This window comes from Caloenas nicobarica, chromosome 1, assembly GCF_036013445.1.
Source record: "Caloenas nicobarica isolate bCalNic1 chromosome 1, bCalNic1.hap1, whole genome shotgun sequence".
Lineage (NCBI taxonomy): Eukaryota > Metazoa > Chordata > Aves > Columbiformes > Columbidae > Caloenas > Caloenas nicobarica.
The window spans coordinates 37,161,791-37,182,790 of NC_088245.1; the positions used below are offsets into that span (position 1 = coordinate 37,161,791).

Consider the following 21,000-nt stretch of genomic DNA (forward strand, 5'->3'; position numbering starts at 1 on the left):
CTAATATTTGAGTCAAGTGACACATCTGTTAGTTAGACTCATACACAAATAAACTTCTGGTTTTCAAAATTTATCTAATAGTTGATTAGAGGAACAGGAAATGCTGGCTGCTACAACTACAAGTGCTATTCTGCTGCATTCGTATTATAGCTCTCTATTTAGTGGGAGGCAAAGGGTAACTCTGAGACTAAGCAAAAAGAAAGAAAGAAAAAAAGCCACCAGTCAGGTGGCTGGATGCTGCGTACACTGCCAAACAAACAGGAAAGAGAGAGGAGGAAAAGTGTCATTTAAAAATTATTCTTCCATCCAAGGCCATAGAAACACAAAACAAAAAGTGTTGCTTTAGAAGTAAAGCTGTTCGCAGCAGTAGTAATGGTGGTAAAGGCCTTTCTGTCTTATTGTGTTCCAACAACGTACTCTAGGACTCTTTCTGGAAATGCTTCTCTCTTTGTACCGAATGCAGAGCTGCTATTCACTACAGAAAATGCACGCTTAAATACATACCATTTCAAACCGAAAAATAGGAAAACATTTTTTTTTTGTGGCCATCTCTTCACCACAACAAAGCCTCTCCTCTCCCACAAAACTGCTCCCTTGGTCTCCTCACTTGCGCTGGTGGGGGCCCTTCTGGATGGCCAAGAATGACTGGAGACAGTGACCGGGGTCCCGGCAGAAGGAATCAGAGCTCCTCGCCATGAACAACATCTTTCAGAGGAAGGAAACTCACCCCTACTCTAACACCAACCAGTAAGGACATTCTCATCCTTCTTAGTATCTGTCCTGAAACACTGCGGTGTCCACCTCACAGGAGAGAGAGGGCAGGAGTGGGAGTTACCCCAGTATGTCTGGAAGAGACGAGGTTAGAAAAATTCCTCCTCTGCCCTCCTCTGAGTTTGGGAAATGGTCCTTGCATCTCTCAGCTGGCTCTGGGAAAAAAGGATCGGGACAATAATCACTCCCAGCTTTCCTGAGAGACCGTATAATGCAATACTGATAAATTGTTAAATATTACATCTCACATCAAAATAGTAACAATAACAACAACTAATAGCACAGAAACGATAACCTGGATGAATGCTACTACTAAACTGGGTTTGGAGCTCTCTCTGTTTAAGCCACGTTTTTCCACAAGACAGACCTGTAACTCTGCTTTCCCAATTAGATTACCCCAACACGATTTCCAAAGGTTATTAAGTTCAGTATCTTTGAGCTAAACTGAAAACAAAAAGATAGCAAATATTTTGTGTTGCATTTACATCAGACACCCAAATCTGTACATGAGAACTGATTGATTTTACTTCCATCAAGCCCTCATTTTCCTTCCTGTTTCTCTGCCCACTTCTCCCCCTCCCCTGCTTTCCCTGGCAGCAGCAAGGCTTCAAAGGAGACAAGCAGCTTTGCTATTTAGGTGTAGCGAGTTTTCAAAGAATAAACAACTCCTGCTCCTGCTGCTTGCTCTTTGAAGCCACACTACAGCCAATTAGCTCAGAGAAAAGAGTGCAGAAAAGAACGTGTGGGACTGGGAACAAAGATTTAATGGAATAAAAATCTCACTCTTTGTATGCCAGCCCTGTCATGGGATAATTTAATGCAACTGCACATGACATGGGATAACTGCCTTAGATACTGGTTTTTCGATTTCCACAGCCTCAGTTTAAAGTGATAATTATAGCTGTTTGTAGTGTATCAAATTAATCCAGAAAGTCTTATTACATAATGTTTATGGTTCATAGATTAAATAGGTTCCCTCCTTTCCAAGTAAACACTGCTACAACTTCCTAGTGCCCTTCTCCTACCAGTGCATCCTGTGTTGTGTTTACTGCTTGATGACTACAAGTATTGAGGAACAGCTTCCACTACCTTACCTGTATCCAAAACCAAGAAGTTTCCATCTGAGCTCCAGAGAAGGTAAAGCCAGATTTTACAAAAATGTTCTCATTTAGGATTTTTGCATTCTGTTTGTACGTGCAAGTTGAGATTTAAGGAACTGTTGAAGTAAGGCATCAAACAGTATTTGTTGAAGTCAGTATCCTTACTACAGATCTTAGAAGTTCAGTTCTCTAAATCATGCACCCCTTCTGGAAATGTTAGCCTCAGCTTGTTTTCACAGGACTAGCTCTCCTCAAGCACCAAAAATCACTTGCTGACAGGCGCTTCTCACATGATACATTGCTATCAACATCCTTGATGTGATGAGCTGTGAACAGCAGGAGAAACGCCTCCAACCCAGTCTACTAAGGGAGACACAGCTGACAGTAAGGAAAGAGTTAGTAAACATGTGGTAAATGAACAGCAAACACACAGACAGAGCCAGAACAGCCTGGCATTCACCACCGTTGCTGCACATTGTGTGAGCACGTTATTTCCATCTTCTCTAGCCATTCTCCTAAATGAAACATAAAGCAAGTCAAGTGACCAGATCTAATGGTATTTTGGCATGTCCTCTTTAGCGTTACCTTGCTGACAGGTTTTAAAGAAGATGGCGTTCTGAGGGGTCTGGAGAATAATATTGCCTTCTGAATTCATTATGATCACATTCACTTCAAATGCAGCGACTCCATCTTGTTTTCCAAGGCAAGGAAATCCAACCTGAACGACTTAACGGAGAATAATAACAATATTTATATTTACATGTGCATATATCTACATAAATATAAAAGCATACACAGAAATACTAAAAAATAGAGATGATATTTATGTTCAAGCTTTAGAGTAATGGCATTGATGGAAATCTGTAATGCAGAGGTACACAGATAACCTTATTCATAGGCAGCCCAGGACTAGAAGTACAGCCGCACAGGAGATGAGCCTGTGCTTATTTACTGACATAACCCCAACAGTCTGCAGCACAGACAGTCATCTTGACAAAAAGATACTTTTGTTTGCAGATGAGGCAACTACTCACGTGGAGGTATCTAAGGATACATCAAAACAAGCTGGAAGCTTTATTTAATTTTCTGAGCTGAGTTGATCACTTCTGAGTCTAAATTTTCCAAGTTCTCACACAACTTCTGCAAGAACACCTTACACATTACTTTGGATGTGTTTGCTGTTTTGGATACTGCAATTCATAATAAACAAAATACTGATTTAATCAAAATATATTGCATAAAGTGCTGGCAAGATGGTAGACTTGAAAAATAAGATCATGGGTGCAATTATTTGAAAAGACGACAGAGACATATCACTCTGACAGAACTTGATAAGTGTAGCGATATTTGGAGATTGCCTTCCCAGGAAAAGTATTCGAACAGTTTTGAACTACAAAGAGTTTTAGTAAATAATTAAGGCCAGTAAATCTGGAGTATTTTAATGAGGAAGCAAGCCTGCTACCTCAGAGCTATGGAATGCTCTTCCGTGATTGTCACAAGTGATCTTAGACAATCTTCAGATGAAACAATTTTATCTCTTTTCTTCAAAATTGGCTCTTCCTAGCCGCTTTATAAGTTAGATCCAGCTAACAGAAATTGTTTATTTCTTTCTTTTGAAGATAGCCTGAGATTTCAGAACCAAATACTGAGCTAACAGCCCTACATTTGGTTTGGTTTAAATTGCTTGTTATAAAAAAATTTGCAAGCCATAATTGGGGCATTTTTTTTATTTGTTGCCTTGGTATAATATAGAATAGTTTATTGCTGAAACACATTCTGCTTCTGGTAAGTCCTACAGACTGAAAGGTCTGTTGCAGTTTTCATTATAAAGCAATTTCACTGTTGAAGTACTTTTACACTGGTCTTTTAAAAGGCTGGTACAAAAAGCATGCAACCACGTAGTAAGAAGGAAATTCTCACAGTGGATTAAACATAGTTTAAATGCGGCGAACTTCTTAAACTGTAGTAACCTTCTTAGAGTGCAAGTGCAGGAAATCAGTGCTTGTATCCGGATATGTGTGACTGAGCAAACTGCTATGGGGAGGAAGATACGGCAGAACTTTAACGATTGAACTACAGTCATATCTAGACTTCATTGAATTGGTAGTAAACCCCTGATCTTCCCCAAGATTTGGCTGTGGGTTTAATGCAAAGACCAGACATGCATCTATTAGGGCTAAAGTCTGAGGGGACAGGTCAGAAATCCCTTATTCCAGCCCTCTTCACCCTGGAACCATCTGCATTTTTGGTTTTCCCAGACATCCAAACCCCTAGGCACACAGACATGCAGTAAAGGACCCTCCTGTGAGCAATAAGCACCTGGATCCTGGTGGAGCTCTGTGGTGGTTAAGAGCTGAAATAAACTCTCTAAACGCTGCCTGAATCCCTGCCTTTTTATGCCAGTTTGAATAACGCTAAACATGCAGCAACAGCACTACAATCAAAACAAAGGCACAGAGCAAAAGCCCCTTGCATTGAGAACCACAGCCATGAGCTCCTATGGGCTACTGAAGCGCTGAGCAGGGCTGTGACAGGGCAAACCCGAGGTCTGCTCCTTGCTTCCCAAATTCAGGATGCAGTTTACATTTGCCCATCGCTGGCTGAAAACAAGGAGAGGGAATCACAGCTCAGGACTTCTCTCTGCCAGCCATCATCCCACCACCAGGCCACAGAATTGCCTCTCTTGCACGTTTACACTCTGCATCCTCTGAAGCACTTGAACCCAGCGCTGCAGGGCAAATGGCTCTAGCAGGAGTGAGGAAAATTCAACTAGTGTGAAAAGGAACCCCAGGAAGCTTAATGATTTATATCTAATTTAATTTTAGCTGGTAATTAGAATGCTCTCCTGAGATGTGGAGGATGTAGGTCTAATCCCTTTTGTCTAGGAGCTAATGCCTTTTCCTTCTGCTCAGGAAAACAAGGCTCCCTAAATTGTCTCCACTGGAGGCTGGTTGAGAGTAACTCCTGTGTTGGTAGCACAGATCTTCAAGTTTGCAGGCAATTGCTTTACACACTCGACTAACATGTAAAAGCCACCACCAAAAGCCACTTACGGTCTCAGGGGTGGGATTGCTTACGGGACATCTCTGAATTACCAGTCCCAGTGAGATGCCAGCGGACATGCAGGGTCTGGAGAAGAGTGGGAGTCCATGCACAGCCCTGCAGCCCACTGTCCCTCTCTACCAGCATGGCAGGGTGAGCAGAGATGCTGCTGCACCCGGAGAAGGCAGCAGTTTCTCCCACTGAGCCTGGAGAGAGCTTCAGCACCGCTGGTTGCTCAGCATGTACTTTTTAATGCATCAACACCAACAGTGGGCAGGGAGAGGAGGTGCCCTGAGCCAGACCAGTGGGCTGGGGGGCTGTGTGGCTGAGAGACAGAATAATTTGATAACTGTTCCTTACAGCGATCAAAGTTTTCTTTTTCCAAAAGTTGCACAACATAAGTAATAATATTAATGTACATGAATTTTATACAACAATTTTGCAGAAGTTTCTGCTGATTTATCTGCACGTAAAAGCTTTGTGTGACTTGGCTCAGACAAAATATGCTGCTGTAGTCAGGCAAGACACACACGCTGTTCAGTGTCAAGCACTGTGGCAAGCATTTCTTTAGCAATAAACTTCAGAACTGCAATTCATGATAAAATATTTAGGCTCTACTGGCTGTGGAATACTTTTTACAGGAACACAATTTATAATATCAACAGCACAAACCTGATGCTTTATGAGGAACTGTTCCAAGCAGAGGAATATTTATAGTTGGATCAGCCATTATGCCTTTGTCCAAAGAGCGCAAAGACAGGAACTCGTAGAAGTACTCAGCCTATAACAAAATAAATGAAAAGTTTATATGTATTTTAATTTTATTCACAGAAGCAAACCATTTAACATATAAACTACAGCAGAAAAATAGTACACTTTTCATTATGCCATTCACTGAATTTGTTTCTATTATTTCCCTGAGTAGTTCTTCACCTAAGCATAATTTTCAGGTAATTTCCTCTTATTTCAGAGGTTGCTAGTGACCACACAGTAATCAGGACACAGCATAACAGCAAGGAAAATGACATGCATACAGTGAACATATGTTATACAGAGAAGACATTTTTTACAACCCACACCTTTTATCTGGCAGACCACAAAAATGTATGAACACCAGGCTAATTCTTACAGCTGTTTTTTGGGCAGAATCTTCCTGGAACTGACTGGTGAGCCCAGATGACCTGCCTGCACCACAGGTGCAGTTTAAATGACATACCCACATGCATCATGCAACTGCGGCATGAGAATATCCGAGTTTGCTCTCGGTTGGTCTGCACGGCACAGCACATTGCCCTGGGGAAGCAGAGCTAGGCGGCGAATAGCCACGCTGCTGGAGCACCATGCTAAGACACATACCTTGCTTACAGCTCCAACACTGCCTTGTTCAACCTCAGTTTATTAAATTGTTCCAAAGGTGGAGCTGAGAGCTCTCCTACAGAGTTGGCTTCTTGTCTGTCATTATTAACCAGAACATAAATTATTTGTTTCGGCAATCCCCAAAAGGTGTTGGCATTATTTAAGAACTACTTTCCACTACCTTCATCCCCCTCCTGATATGTACCTGCATTGTGGCATGGATTGTAGGCTGTGGTACTTTCTTCCATGGGACCCTGGCCTCTCTGTTGAGTCATCTGTTCAATACTTTTTCATATTCGATGCAAAGTAATGTCATGCGTCTGCAGCGTAGCTGTACACACCATGTATCCCTGAGATGTCTGCATCTTAGCAAGTCACTGGAGACTTTCACTACTGTCAATGGCACAGCTGCCGATGTGCAAAGCAAGTGGAAATGAACCTTCTCCCTAAAGTCTGGCTTCTCATTCACCCTGAAGCAGGTAATCGTACCTGCTGCTCTCAGAAAAGCACTTAAGATCTTAGCATGGGCACTGGCAAAAATGTGCCTTAATCCGGCAACACATTGACAGTAGAGAGTATTGTTATGTCTGCTTTTTAGCTAATATAGTGAAACAAAGAGAGGTTAAAGCCAAAATTTTATGAGCATGTTGGGCTGACAAATAGTACTTAATTTCTGTATACAAGATGGCAGTCAATGTCCTTAGCCAGAAGACTGTCTCTTTTCTCCTGCAATATCCTGTCTCCCCAGTACAAGGAAGACATGGACTTACCGGAGTGAGACCAGTGAGGGGCCACAAAGATGATCAAGGGACCAAAGTGTCTGACATACAGGGAGAGGGAGAGCAGAAAGATGGACTAGATGATCTCAAGATCAGACTGTCTGGTCTAAGATCAGCTTTGGCCCTTCCGTGATGCTGTGCTCTGCTAACTTGAACAGCAGCCCGGAAGCATGTGGGAGACCATCTCCCTTTAGTTCCTGGTGACACTGGCAAAGCACTCATGAGCTGGGCAGAAAGGTCGTTATGAAATTCCTGATCAGGCCTGGCAGCACATCCTATCCACTTGCTTTGTGGGGACAGCAAGGAGCCCCCAAATGGCATGCAGGGGCTACACTCTGCATGGACAGTCTTCAGAGGCTGTTATGTAGGCACGGAGACCTCAGAGGAGGACTTGCAGAACAACAGGGGAGGAAGCGATTAAAAGTTTTAAGGGTGGGTTAAATACATGGAATATATGTGGGAGGGAGGGGGGGCATGGAGAAAAGCAGTAAAACAGGAGATGAAAACTGAAGCCTGGTGTACTGTTCAAAAGGCTGCTTTTAATTAAAGACATTTTTTCCAATACAATATACCATGCCAAAATATGAAAACAAGCCGTAAAGTCAGACTGTGAACATTTTTGTTTTCAAATAAAACTTTGGTTCAGAAAACTAATTATATGTCTCCATACATCTATAGAATAGTACAGCGAGTGAGTCAATGCTGTACTGTCTGTTTCTCATTGGTTAGCTTTGATGTTTGGTTATATCTAAACCAGGTCATAATGGGTTGGAATATTAAAACATTATGTTCTTATTATTCTAGTAAACAACTGGTAACTAGACCAAACAGCTCCACTCCCATATTTCCACTCCAGCCACGCTGTGGTCGCAGGTCAGCTTGTGGGCCAGAGCCCCGATTTGTAGGAAGGGAACTGGAATCCCATTTTCTAGAGTCAAAATGGAAGTTCGCTGTGGGAAAGGGGATCAGTTGCTGCCTGAGCCACAATACTCACTGCCTTTCCACAAAGGAATCCTTCCAACCAGAGTAGAGGCGTAGCAGTGATTAGCGCCTGAGGCAGGAGTACGTTCTGCTCACACATTAAAAAGATGGGAAGAGACACTGTACAAGCAACTGGCTGCTCAGGAGGAAAGCCACGCATTGCACTGCGGAGAGATACCTGCTCTCACCATTTCTGTACAAAGGTTTGTACATCTGCTGAGTTGACAAAATCTGAACTTCTTGAAATGATAGTATCTACGAAGACCTGAAACACCTCAGGTGGATCCAGCTAGCATGACTTCAAAGTTATGAAGCCATGTGCTGCACAGTACGTTTGCAAATCACATGTGCTGGACTGAGTTGGCTAAGTTTTGATACAAAAATTATACACAAAAATCACAGTCTAGAGAGACTGCACAGCGGAGCAGAGTAGTTTAACTCCTCAAACCTGTCAATTTGAAACAAGATTTGGCTTCTGTAAATCCTGTCTATTCGGAAAAAATCTGTCTTGACACAATCCCTACATCCACTCTCCAGTATTGTCCTGCTGTAATTTGAGTTGATTGCCAATTAACTTGTATTAATCATCATGAGCAAACAACATACTCTCAGCAAATATTTATCATGCTCCAGTCTAGCATGAAATTTAGTCATGATGCTTAACTGAAGAGACAGGTCTGTGCAATTAAAATATTGTCTAGTGACTACCATAATTTGTGCCATAAGTATTCAAAGCGAACGACCTAGTAGTGAGAACAAAATTTCACTGGATATTGTTGAGAGATAAATGGGAAAAACTCACAATCTATAATCTCTTTTCCATTATAAAAACATTCTCATAACTCTTTTTTTTCTTTTAAGCCAGCCTATGAACTGTCTGGTACATGAGGGGCAAAATTTGGTACTGAAGCTAAATCTTAGAGCAATGGTGTTATCAGAGGTGATGGAGGAAACAAGGTTCGAGATAAATTGCTGATCTTTGACAATTGCACGCTCTGCTTGCATGGAAGACTTTCTGGGTTTGGCTTGACTCCAGGAAGCACCCAAAGAAGAATATGCTTTACTTTTGTGTAAAGACTTTGTTTGAGACCCTCAGGAACGGAGGCAAGGGCCACTGCAGACCTTGTGTGAACAGTGTGGGGACTGGGTGCCTTGGGTCAGCAGGCAGCCCCGCGCAGCTGCCCCCCAACAGTTCCCCATGTGGGCAAAGCCCTCAGCAAAGGGAGGAAATTTCGTTTTAGGCAAATAATTCCATGCTCGGGATTAACTTTTATGGACTTTAAATGGCTGTTTTCTATAAATCAGAGGAATTTAAAAGGTTATAAAAATAACGAAGCCCTCTAACAAGTATTGTAGCAAACATCTGTCGGCAGTTTGGTTTTAAATGATATACACTTAAAATTCCTACAGAACTCCACTCCTCAGTATAAGATCTACTGCATTAGAGTTTTCTTATCACTCAGATGCCATGTTGTGCCTACCTTTGTTTTGTTTCATATTTAATCAAAGCACTCACAGGAATGTGCTTTATGTTTTCTTCATTTTATATGAAAGACATAGGATTAGAAGTAATGGCAGTATCTGAAAGCGAAGCAGAGTAGCTTAAACTGTTACATGTCACAGCTCAATAACCTAATGAAATCTGCAGACTTTCTAACAAAGAAAGGAGAATGTGTGTTAGCTTTGCAAGTAGATGTAAGAAATTAACTATGTTTCCTTCTCATCATGTTAAAGAGATCAGTGCTGAATGGTCTATTTTGTTCCCAATTAAATGACAAATATACCCTAATGCAAATTTTCTACATTTAAAGAAATAAACTCATTTTAAAAGTTCCTTTTTATCCCAGATCCATGGATATTTCTGACTATGCACACACTGGAAGATTCTAGCATGCATTATCCATAGCAGATGCTCACAGCTGCATATGCCATAAATAAAATCACAAAGTGAGGCAATGTATATATTTGTCAGGTGTTTACAGCATGGACCATTGTTTCTCCAAGATATTAACTGCATTAGGTCAGAGAAGCTGGTTCATCTATGTTCCAGGATGAAGCACGAAGCAAAATGAGATGAATTTCCTTTAAATTGTTTTCTCCTATGTCTTACAGATTAAAATTAGAAAGTGAAGGGCATAGAAGGAAGCAGTACACCAAAAAGAGAAACAGCATTAAGAGTTCAGATTACAAAAAAAAAAAAAAAGAAAATATACATAAGCCTTCATTATCTTCAAATATTTAATGAAACATATTGTCTGGTATCCCAAGAACTGGTAAAAGCTCTTCTGCTGAAAAGTAATGTCTTGTTCTTGCACAAGAAGGGCTAATTTGTTCTTTTGTGATTCAGCAAAAGATCAGTGCTCTCTCCAGTGGAGATTTCACAATCAAAGATGTCCAAAATGCCAGTTTCCTAAGGCTAATAAAAAAGGGGAACATTATCCCTGTTCCTGGGAAAAAAAAAAAAAATACTGCCTCATCAGGTTAGTTCCAACAAAAAAATGCTGTACAGGTCTGCTACCGGCACCTGCAACACAGTTGCTCTATCTACATTGAAAATAAACTGTGAGGTTATTTTCTTCCCCTCACAGCTTGAAAAATAAGTGGAAACCTGGGTTGGCTAATCCTGGGAGTGCATCTTTACATAGATTACAGACTGTCTGCAGTTTCAGGCTCTGGATAGATTTATTTAAAATTAATAGATTAGCCTGAAAATTCTTTTCAGAGAAAGTCAAATAAAATTTCAATAAAACCTTTACAATTAGAGAAACGATTGCACTAACAAGCTAATTATTAAGTATTTAGATGACAGAGATCTGAGCGGACACTACATTTAATTAAACAGAGTATTTCTAAAAGCACAAATGTAAACCTTAGAGATAGTGGCTCATCTGATGTGATGAGAGAAAGTTCATAGTTGAAGATTAAGCTAATCCGCCTCTTGCATGGTGGTAAACATGGATAATGCACACAGATTCATTTTGGCCATGCTTCAAACTTCCAACCCTTTGTTCTTAAGCCTCACAGGACAGCTTTGAAGTTGAGGATAAAGCTCCTCTAGCACACCATTACCAAAGAACAACCTTCTGATTATGATCTCATGAAAGTGTAATCAATAATTCACACAAGTTAAAAGCGTGGCAAACAGCAAAGGTCACGTAATTGGGCCTTTATTGAGTCCATGTGTTTCACTCTTGGCTGTAACTGGCACTCCTGTATAATAAATATCTCTCCCCAAAATGTAAGCAATGAACTTTCTCAAAAGTCATGAAATCTCACAGCAGCTTGTTTCAGACTGGAGTCCTTCTAGGATCTCAAAGGGAGATGCTTCCACTTCAGTACGCTCAAGTGACAGAAGTTTTGCAGCATCTCTGAGCGGGAGCTTCTTCATTTACTGCTCAGTAGATAATGGTCTTTAGCCTTGTATTCCAAGCAAACAAGTGTTTAAAAGTTATGGTGAAAATGTTTTTAAAAAATTCTGCTCTTTCCTGACTAGTTGTTAGAAAGACTTCCTTAACACTGCCCTCTTTTAACATCTGCTGCATGGATTTTTCAAATGCTTTTTGGAATACCCAGAGTGATTTTGTTCTTGTTTTACAGGCTGCCATTAACCAAAGCAAATTCTAGATACTACCATGAAAGAAGAACTACATTCGTTATTTAGATAGCATGTTTGATCAGTGTATCTGAAAAGGAACTGGTGTGTTTGCTGTTGTACTTGAAATCACACTGCTTTGTGTACTGAGGCAAGACCCCAGTATGTGGACATATATTACTGTAATATTTCCATATACCACACAGGCCTCCATATAGATATGTCCTCTGTAACTATACTCTGAACTTTTCAAACCAAGATGGACTTATCTTCATAGTAAAGCAGGGAAGTATTACCTTAACCCCAGTTTCTGAACTGGGGTTCAGAACTGAACAGTTTCTACAAACAACTTTCCTGTTTCTAAGGCTGTTTCCATAGGCAGCCTCTGCACAGCTTCATCCCTTGGTTACAGCACCAGTCTCACAGGGTCCAGTCGTCTTAGTTAAGGTCCAGAACGGTCAAATATGTTTGCCAGCATTTAAATGAAGTATCTTCTTTAAAGCCAGCTCCTCCCTGACTTCTTCTACACTCAGAGGAGAGAGACCAGCACTTGCAGAAGAAAATTCAGTCCAGCCAGAAGTCTGATTTACCTGCTGTCTTGAACTGTATTTATCTCTCTCCCTGGATGAAGATGGAGTCTATTTGAAGTGCAGGCATCTTCACCAGCCCTCACTCTGCTGACTTTCTCTGTGTTAGTTTTCTACCAAAGTCACAGCCTGGAGACGTGGCAAGTCCTGAATTTCACTGTGGCGCATGGGCTGCACTGCAGAGCACAGAGAGCTCTCTGCGCTTGGTATCATTTTATTGAGTTTTAGTAAGAGTTATGTGGAGAAATCCTCTCTTTAAAAATGTCTTCTTTCTGTCCCCAGCCATTGCTAGCTTACTAATCCCCTGCTACTCTTCAAGGCCTGTCCTTTTTGCCTTGTCCTTCTTCTTGTCACAATCTTTCTTTGGAGGGGATTCAGATGGTGAACAGGGCAAAGAGCCATGCTGGTTTTCATTTTGTCTCCTGCTACAGTCCCTTTCTTCAACAGGATTAAGAAACGGTCCTGGCACTTTCTAGGTAAAAAGCTTTGTACATATGAACTTGGTGAAAGACAAAAGTAGTGTTCTGATACAGGCAGTGCTTGACATGACCAGGTCAATCCTCCATTCGAGGAAGATGAAAGAAATTAGGAAGAGTTATTACAGTCAGGGTCAAGTTGAGCTTCCAGATGAACCCTCTGCACACACTTGCAGAATGAGTCCTACTCAGAAAGGTATGAAGTTTATTTTGGGAAAGCCATCCTTCTGTTTTGTTTGTTTGTTTTTACTCTGGATAATGTGATCTATCATCTGTCAATATAAACCCTGCCAGGGAATGCCAGCAGCTGAAAGTTCCCCAGAAGAATGTTTTGCAGACACCCTAACCTGATTTTTATTAGAGAAAATTCCAGTGGGACAGTTCAGCTTCAGACATGAATGTGTGGACCTCCTCAAGCCCAAATTTACCTCTGATGAAAAACCAGCAGGATGATGACAGCAGAAGTCTATACTCTGCTTTGAGATAACTGCCCCACATGGGATTAAAGGGTTTTGCCAAGATCAGAGATGTAATTTATTCCTTGATGCACAGCTGTGGTAAATCTGGTCTGGTCTTGCAGACCAAGGCCAAATTGTCCTTTTTGCCACTCAGTACATCGAGATGTGCTGACAGTCTCTAAACTCTGCTGGAGTCAGAAGCTGTTGGAGGTTCTCCAAATCCGCCAAACTGGCCTTTACTGACTAAATGAGGTGAGTAGCTCTGGGCTGAGTGCAGTCCATGGTACTTTCAGGAAGAAAGAAACACAGGAGCAGAACGACACCCTGCACTGCAAACCTTGATGAGCTGTTGGATCTGCTCTCGGCATCACTACAGAAATGCCGTGCTTGGCACAGCAGCCCATGGGTCAAACCCTCCCTGTCATCCGCAGTGGGACTCGCTGTGATACCAGTCAGCTGAGTCAATTTTGTTGGTTCTGCTTGAATTTCTGCCTGTTAGAAGATGCTTGAGGTCTGGGAGTTGTGTCTTTTGTTCTGATGTGATTTGCCACATTTTCTGTAGCTCATCATAGCAGGACTGCACCAGGGCAGCTCAAGGCAGCGCAAGATCGGGCTATTGCAGTCCTACCCTCTTCAGACGTGGCCATGTGATGAGCTGACTGAGACAGCAGACCAAATTAAAAATTAATCACTTCTTTCTGTAGGGCTAGTTTTCAGCCGGAGCAACTCTCTGAGCAGCCACACAGCACTGCCACAAGAAAGAGAACGGAAATGTGTGACCAGGGATGGGAAAGAAGACAGGACCGTGTCAGCTGCTAGCCTGGCTGAAGCTGTTGTAGAATGGCACTGGAAGCGAGGCAAATTGCTCCTGTGCCATTGGCAGACATCAACTTTTCTCACCGCGCTCGCAAATTTCATTATCCTGGAGTGAGGAAGAAACTAAGCTGAGAATCATCAGTGAGATGATTGTTCCTCCAACGCACTACTGAAACCAACAGAACCTGCACCCAAATAGGGCACGCACATTTCTGATGGCACTGCCAGAGGTGGTCATATAGACACAAGGCTTTTTAGCTCCGAGAAACATGAACGATCCAAACACGATTCCACCCTCAGTCATATGATCTTGCAATTGTTTATTAAGATTATACACTGGGAATAATTCAAGTTGACTCATGTTTGTCATGTTTTTAAGCTTGAGGCAGTTTGTGTTAACAGGTTTCTTTGGAGCAACACTGGATTAAAAACACACTTCTGAAATGTGACCAGGGAGCTGTACTCTTTAAATGGAATTATGACACACCTCTCAGGAAAGTGAGACACATGCCAAGTGCCACCTTTCCAACTGTGGCATGCCACTTAGGCATGCTGTGCGACTGAATTGAGGATAGGCTGCACATCTGTTTTCAAGTGGTTGTCTTGCCATATCTTAGGAAAATGTTGTACAGAGTGTTACAGAAGAGAGCGGACAAGGATGCTGCACCAGGAAGCTTTTGTGACCATGCCAACTGTATGTATATTAGGTGCTTGTCACTGAGGAAATCCACTGGTCAGGGTTTGACCTGTCTCAGCTAAAGACAATGCTGTTCTGGTGCAAAGGTGAGACCGATGCTCTGCTGCTTTTGCACAGGAGGTTCTCAGGCAAACCAGGGTGGAACACGTGCACTCTCGAATCAGGACAGGCTGATGCTTCTCCAGCAGCCTTTGCCGCTACAGTGGTGCACGCAGCATATGGGCTCCCTCCTGTGGGTCTCCTAAGATGTGCCAGAGAAGGACCATGCAAGCACAGCTCAGGAGCACTGCAGCTGAGGAATGTCTTCCACACAACCTCTCTCTTCAGTTCTGCTCGGAACAGGGACCCTCCCACACCCTCCCCAGTGTGAGGGGAAGGAGATCCCTTCTCTGCTCTGCTCAGAGCAAAGGGACACACTGCTGTCTAGACAATAGGATTATGTTTATGCAACATGCAAACTAGTTTCAAACTTTTAAATCTCTGAGGAACAAAGTGGAGGGTTTTTCTAATCCTTTCTACCTTTCCTTTTTTTTTTTTTTTAAGGAAACAAAGGAAATGCTATAAAAAAACCCTCTTGTGTTAACAAGAAAAAAGTTTCAAGAGGTCTTATGGTATCCACTTAAGCAGCCAGAAGTCAGGAAATACCAGTGAATAATGCTGTATGTTCACACATAGCTCTGTCTCCTTGTTTTTACAGGACATTAAAACCTCATTAAGTACATGATCCCATACTAATTCTCATCTATAAGGCATAACACCATGCAGCTTCTTCTATAACTGTGAATCTTACACAGGCAAAAGGCAAAAGACCCAGCACTGAAGTCCTGTGGGTTTCCTGAGAGTGAATGGCTATTACAAATGCTGAGAAGCCTTTGAAAATCTGCTCCATTAAGTCAGTGGAAACATTAATATGCAGATACAGAGTAAACCACACAGTTGCAAGATGTGTTTTAGAAGACATGCAGAGGTCTAGGGAAAACATGTTTGTACATAAAGGCCAACAACCTTGATTTAACAGTTTGTTTCTGTAACTTTTCATTTGTATTTAACAAACTGACATGCATATGAGTTAGGGGTGGCGGAGACTGGAATGCCACAACTTGCTGACCACAAGATTCATTGGAAATGTTTTCTGGGGAAATGTGTACGGAAAAAACTCCTAAGCCCAAACCATGTTGGTCATATGCAAATATCCACAAATGTTTCCAAATGCAGATTTTTAAAGAAGTAGAAATCTGTTTTCTGAAAAATTATGATTTATCTGTAGGATATTAACAGACTCCTGAAGGATAACAGGTGAACAACACACCTCAGTTCCAAGGTCCATTTTCAATGATATACTGAAGGGTATGTTTAGCTAATAGTTGAATTTTCAACATGCAGGTTGTACAAATTTTAATCCAAGGCTGCTTCTTTTTTCACATAAATGTCTTCAAATATTTTCTATGCATTGAGAGTGGTCAGTAGCTCATCTTATGCTTGCCAGAAATAACTTAGGCTTTACCACAGAAACTAATTTAAGCATACCATTACTAAATATGGCTTATCTGGAAGTCTATAATCAGAGATAAAAAGCAAGCTTCACCCAAACATCTCTTTGCTGCTTGATTATCATCAGAGTAGACACTTGTGCATTTAAAGTAAACTGTCCCATGAATGTGGTTGGGGTAGCAAAACCAGATTTGTTGTCAAGGCATAATAATAATGTGTTAAACAGAGCTGCGAATTCTCACAATTGAATATCAGTTCAAGAAATTCTGCTCAGGCTGTAAGAAAAGCTCCTGCTCTCCTTTCTATGTCTTGCCATGCTAAGGGAAGCCCCTCCAGACTGGCTGCTTCCTCCACCAGACACAGACTGGCACAACTCTCTCCTCAAACCAGACAGGGTTAGTTTTTGTGTCCTCTTCTGTTTGGATGGAGAGTGGTTATAAAGGAATCAGACAGGGAAGAACCTCACAATACCATTTTCACAGAAGGGCAATGGCCATCCCTTTTCTTTCCATCTCACAAAACTGGCTTTCTGCTTCCCATTCTTCATCAGACCTCTGGTCTGGGGATGGGAAGAAATCCCGAAGAACCTGGGTACGCTCCATCACTTGCTCTAAGCCAAGAAGGGGCAAAAGACCTTACTGCAGTTACCTCAACGTGTGCAGACAGGGACAAGACAGAAGTTTCTGTGGGAGTTGCTTGGGTTGTGGAGAGGTAGAGGAACAGAGATTTCATGAGGACTTGCAGAGGCTGAAAGCTCTATACCTCCAGGCAGCCATTCGTTCTGCCAGCAAACTTTCAGATTCTGCATCCTTTCAATGTCTCCCCATTAATTTAATTGAATAAACTTATACTGCTTAGTTGTATTTTACAGCATGAGAAAACCTTACTTTTGGATGAATAAAGGTCTTACATAAATGTTAAATACTCAGAAATGTTTTAAATCTTGCAAATCTACCATTAGGTTTCAATTAATTGTTGTATAAACAAATCATAGTAACAGTGGCATCGTGGCACCAACTGCATAAATTATGGAGTTTACTTGACTGCAAATGTTTGGCAGGATAATTAAAAAGGGCCTACTAAGTGAACAGGATATTCACACTGATACAATTCAAATGTGAACTCCATTAGTGGGCAGGACTTTGTCCCATCAAAGGGAAGCTAACGTTCTGTCAAGTAAAAATGTGAAACCCAAGTGGTTCTTGATGTGATGAAGGCCTCTAATTTCTGTCTGGGAAGGACAGTGTCAGCTTCTCCACCCTGTACCTAATAGTGATACGTCACAGCTCTGACTAGAGTGGAGCAACATGTTGGGCCATAAGCTTTCAGCGACGCTCCTTTGCCAATACAGAAATCTGATCATGCATATGCAATCTGAATAGAAGTTCCTGTGCAAAACTGGAAGGAGGAGAAAAAAACCACAGCACAAATTAAAAAAAATACAAAATCAACTAAGGTAATGGTCAACACACCCTGCTAGCAAATGATTTCCCAATTCTTAATATGCCTATGCATTTCATCTGTTGTCTGTGATTACAAACCCAGGTAACTGTATTTTGCCTCTCTTCTCTCTGGGAGATGCCAGCGTGCTCTGCTGTGCAACCCGCCTGCTCTCCCCAAAGGTCCCTCTGTGGAATACTGCAGGCACGTAGCTGCTTGCAGCTACTTGATGTATCTGTGGATTCACAAGGAAAAAAATAAATTTCTTGCAACCTGGTCGCTCAAGTGGACTGTTTCAACAGTTCAATTTATTTCCCAGAACCTCTGCAAGAAAGGAAACTGGCTAAAGTTCAAACTTGGAAAAATGAAAGCAGTGTTTACTACAGTTTAAAAGGAACTGGCTGAAGGTGGTACTTGTACTCCTTACTGAAGGTGTTCAGTGGACTTGATTATTTGCCTATGTGGTTTTTAGTCTCAGATTCCCATTCACTACATCAATATTCACATTTGCAAGTTGAGAGCAGCTAGAAAACATTGCAGGTAGAGCCCGTCTTCTCCAGCTCATCAACAAGTCGTGATCTTTCCATGTCTTCCTCATGTTCTCAGAGAAAAATAGGTTCGTAATCACAGTACTGCAAGCTCCGAACTTGTTCTCTGTTCTGATGGTCAGGACGGTCCAAGAGGCTTCCCTGCCCTCCTCTGGCCAGCCATGGCTGTGAAGGCTGGCTCTGCTGCTCTTGCTACTGGTTTCTGTGCTTCAGGGCCCAGAGCTGGTGACAGGTCTTCTCATCAGTGGGCCGCTGTTTGGGAAGTTTGTTTTCCCTGGTGATGGGCCAAAAGCTGAGGCTAGGAGACTGCCAGGTTTGATGTCAGGCATATTTATTTCCATTAGGATCAGCTGGGTTGAGCTAGCTGTTTATCCAGGCTAAGGGGTAACTTCAGAGGATTTGTGGGACCAGCTCTGAAAGTGCTTTTTGGTCTCTTAAGTTATTTATTAGAGTATTTGGCAGTTATGGCAGCAAGTACTGAAGCAACTAGAAGGTTATTGCCCACTTTTCCTTGTACGGCCAAACAGGTTGGATTCCACCAGTTGCTTGTAAAACAAAGCAAACTTTCATAAATAAATGCAAAAAATGCGGGGGTTTTCTTGTTGCTTGGTTGAAACAAAACCACCCCAAATCTTTGTAAGCCTTTACTAAGGCATTTTTATCCCACATGTGCCTCTTCTCCAAGTCAGATTTGTTGGGTAACTCCTCGTCAGCATTTTTGTGCAGCTAGGTGGTCTTCTATGAATGGACTATGAATCCACATACTATGGTGGATTTCAGGTATCATAGCCAGATAAAGTCTTCTCAGTGCGTCTCTACAACAGTATCACAGCCTTGGCTTTATTTATATTAGTTCTTCTGAGGCACATTTCGGTCTGCTGGTTCGCTGTGATTATACAAGTCTGTCTCAGTTTTGTGTTGCTGTCTGGCCCATTTTGTGTTAATAGCTGGGTTGGAGGATTAGAGGAGAACAGTGGGTTTTGTTTATCTTGACTTTACAGAATCACAGAATCACAGCATGTTAGGGATTGGAAGGGACCTCAAAAGATCATCCAGTCCAATCCCCCTGCCAGAGCAGGAACACCTAGATGAGGTTACACAGAAGGCGTCCAGACGGGTTTTGAATGTCTCCAGAGGAGACCCCACAACCTCCCTGGGCAGCCTGTTCCAGGCTCTGTCACCCTCACTGAGAAGAAGTTTCTTCTCATATTTAAGTGCAACCTCTTGTGTTCCAGCTTGAACCCATTACCCCTTGTCTTACTGTTGGTTGTCACCGAGAAGAGCCTGGCTCCATCCTCGTGACACCCACCCTTTATATATTTATAAACATTAATGAGGTCACCCCTCAGTCTCCTCTTCTCCAAACTAAAGAGACCCAGCTCCCTCAGCCTTACTTTAGTAAGACTTTCAGCACTGTCTCCCACAACATCCTCACAGAAGTAGGGAAGTGGAATTTACATAAGTGAGGTGGACTGCTGCACTGCCAGGCTCAGTGCGTTATCACCATCAGCACGGAGTCCGGCTGGGAGCCAGTCACTAGTGGTGTACCTCAGGGGCTGATACCAGGTCTCATACTGTTTTAACACCTTCATTAATGAGCTCGATGTTGTGAGGATGATGACCACCCTCATCAAGTCTGCAGATGATGCCGCAGGTTCTTCTGCAGGCTGATAGGTCTAATTAGGGATGATACTGCAGGTTTTTCTGCAGGCTGATAGGTCTAATTAGGGATTGTGAGGACCAGGGAGGCCAGCAGAGGCCCTGCACGTCTGTCAGCTCACACATATCACCGGCCACCCAAGGGGAAAACACAGCTGATCTCAATGCACTCATTGAGCAGGACTTCTGGTACTTTACACAATTGGCTCAGCTCAAAGTGTCACAGATAGCCCAGATGCTTTTCGTACATGGATCTCAACTTTATTTTGTATAAGAAAAGCCAGACTTTCATTATATTATTACACACATTATTACATATATTTTATTACAATCGCAGTTTATTACAACTAAGATTTCAGAATGGCAGTCTCCACAAACAAAACGGAGTGGAAAAAATGCAAGTTAACTGTGCATTCAACAACATATCCAAAACGTGATTGATTATGTGTTTCTTCCATTTAAAATTTTCCAAAAAGCCCTTTATGTAACAGAAAATACCAATAAAGCTATCTTTTGCTTTTACTGAAACGTACACCTGCAGCAGACATCTACTACACTTCATAAATATAATTTACTGCAAAGAACATGATGTGTTTTGTTATGGGAAGACTAAGGTTTGCAATGCAACTATCTCTTCTTTACTATGCATGTCGGGTGACTGCACTTTCCACCATGCCTGGCTTACAGTCTGATGTAGGGAAGAGTTTGGCCAAAAATGAATAGTTAAAAATGAAACAAGAAAACAAAAAAATGCTGGCAAAACAAAAAATCCAACATGGTCTAACAGCAGAATAAAAGTGACTAACAGAAGTAAAGTAGCATCTTTCAGAAGTTGGAATTTGTATGTAAAAAAAAAAAAAAGGAGAATAAAAGCACAGACTCTGGCAAGCCAAGTGTAAAGCCTCAGTAAAGTGAAATGAAAAAGGCTTTGAGATGCATTTTCTTGAAAGCTTTAAAAATACTAATCGGAAACTCCATTCTCTGAGCTAGGGTATACAATATTTAAAATTCTATTGAACATGATGCAAGTTATCTACTACATACCACTGTTTTGAAGCTCAGGGTCATACCATATTCCTTACGTATGCGCATGGCCCAGGAAGAATGTGGTTTATTGTATTTGTTTTATAAGTACATAATTCACTCAGCTAGAAGCAAGTCATTCATACTCATAACTACCTAAAAAACTATTTGGAAAGCATGATGC

The 21,000-nt window shown here is 41.8% G+C and overlaps 1 protein-coding gene across 1 annotated transcript in view; it reads right to left on the bottom strand.

Annotated features, from left to right (window-relative positions):
• Window positions 1-21,000, bottom strand: part of WIF1 (WNT inhibitory factor 1) — a 40,301-nt gene that overhangs the window by 11,977 nt on the left and 7,324 nt on the right. The window contains exons 3-4 of the mRNA XM_065658263.1: window positions 5,586-5,694; window positions 2,457-2,597 (exon numbers count right to left, since the gene is read on the bottom strand). Coding sequence (XP_065514335.1) covers window positions 2,457-2,597; window positions 5,586-5,694 — 250 coding nt within the window. The remainder of the gene's footprint in view (window positions 1-2,456; window positions 2,598-5,585; window positions 5,695-21,000) is intronic.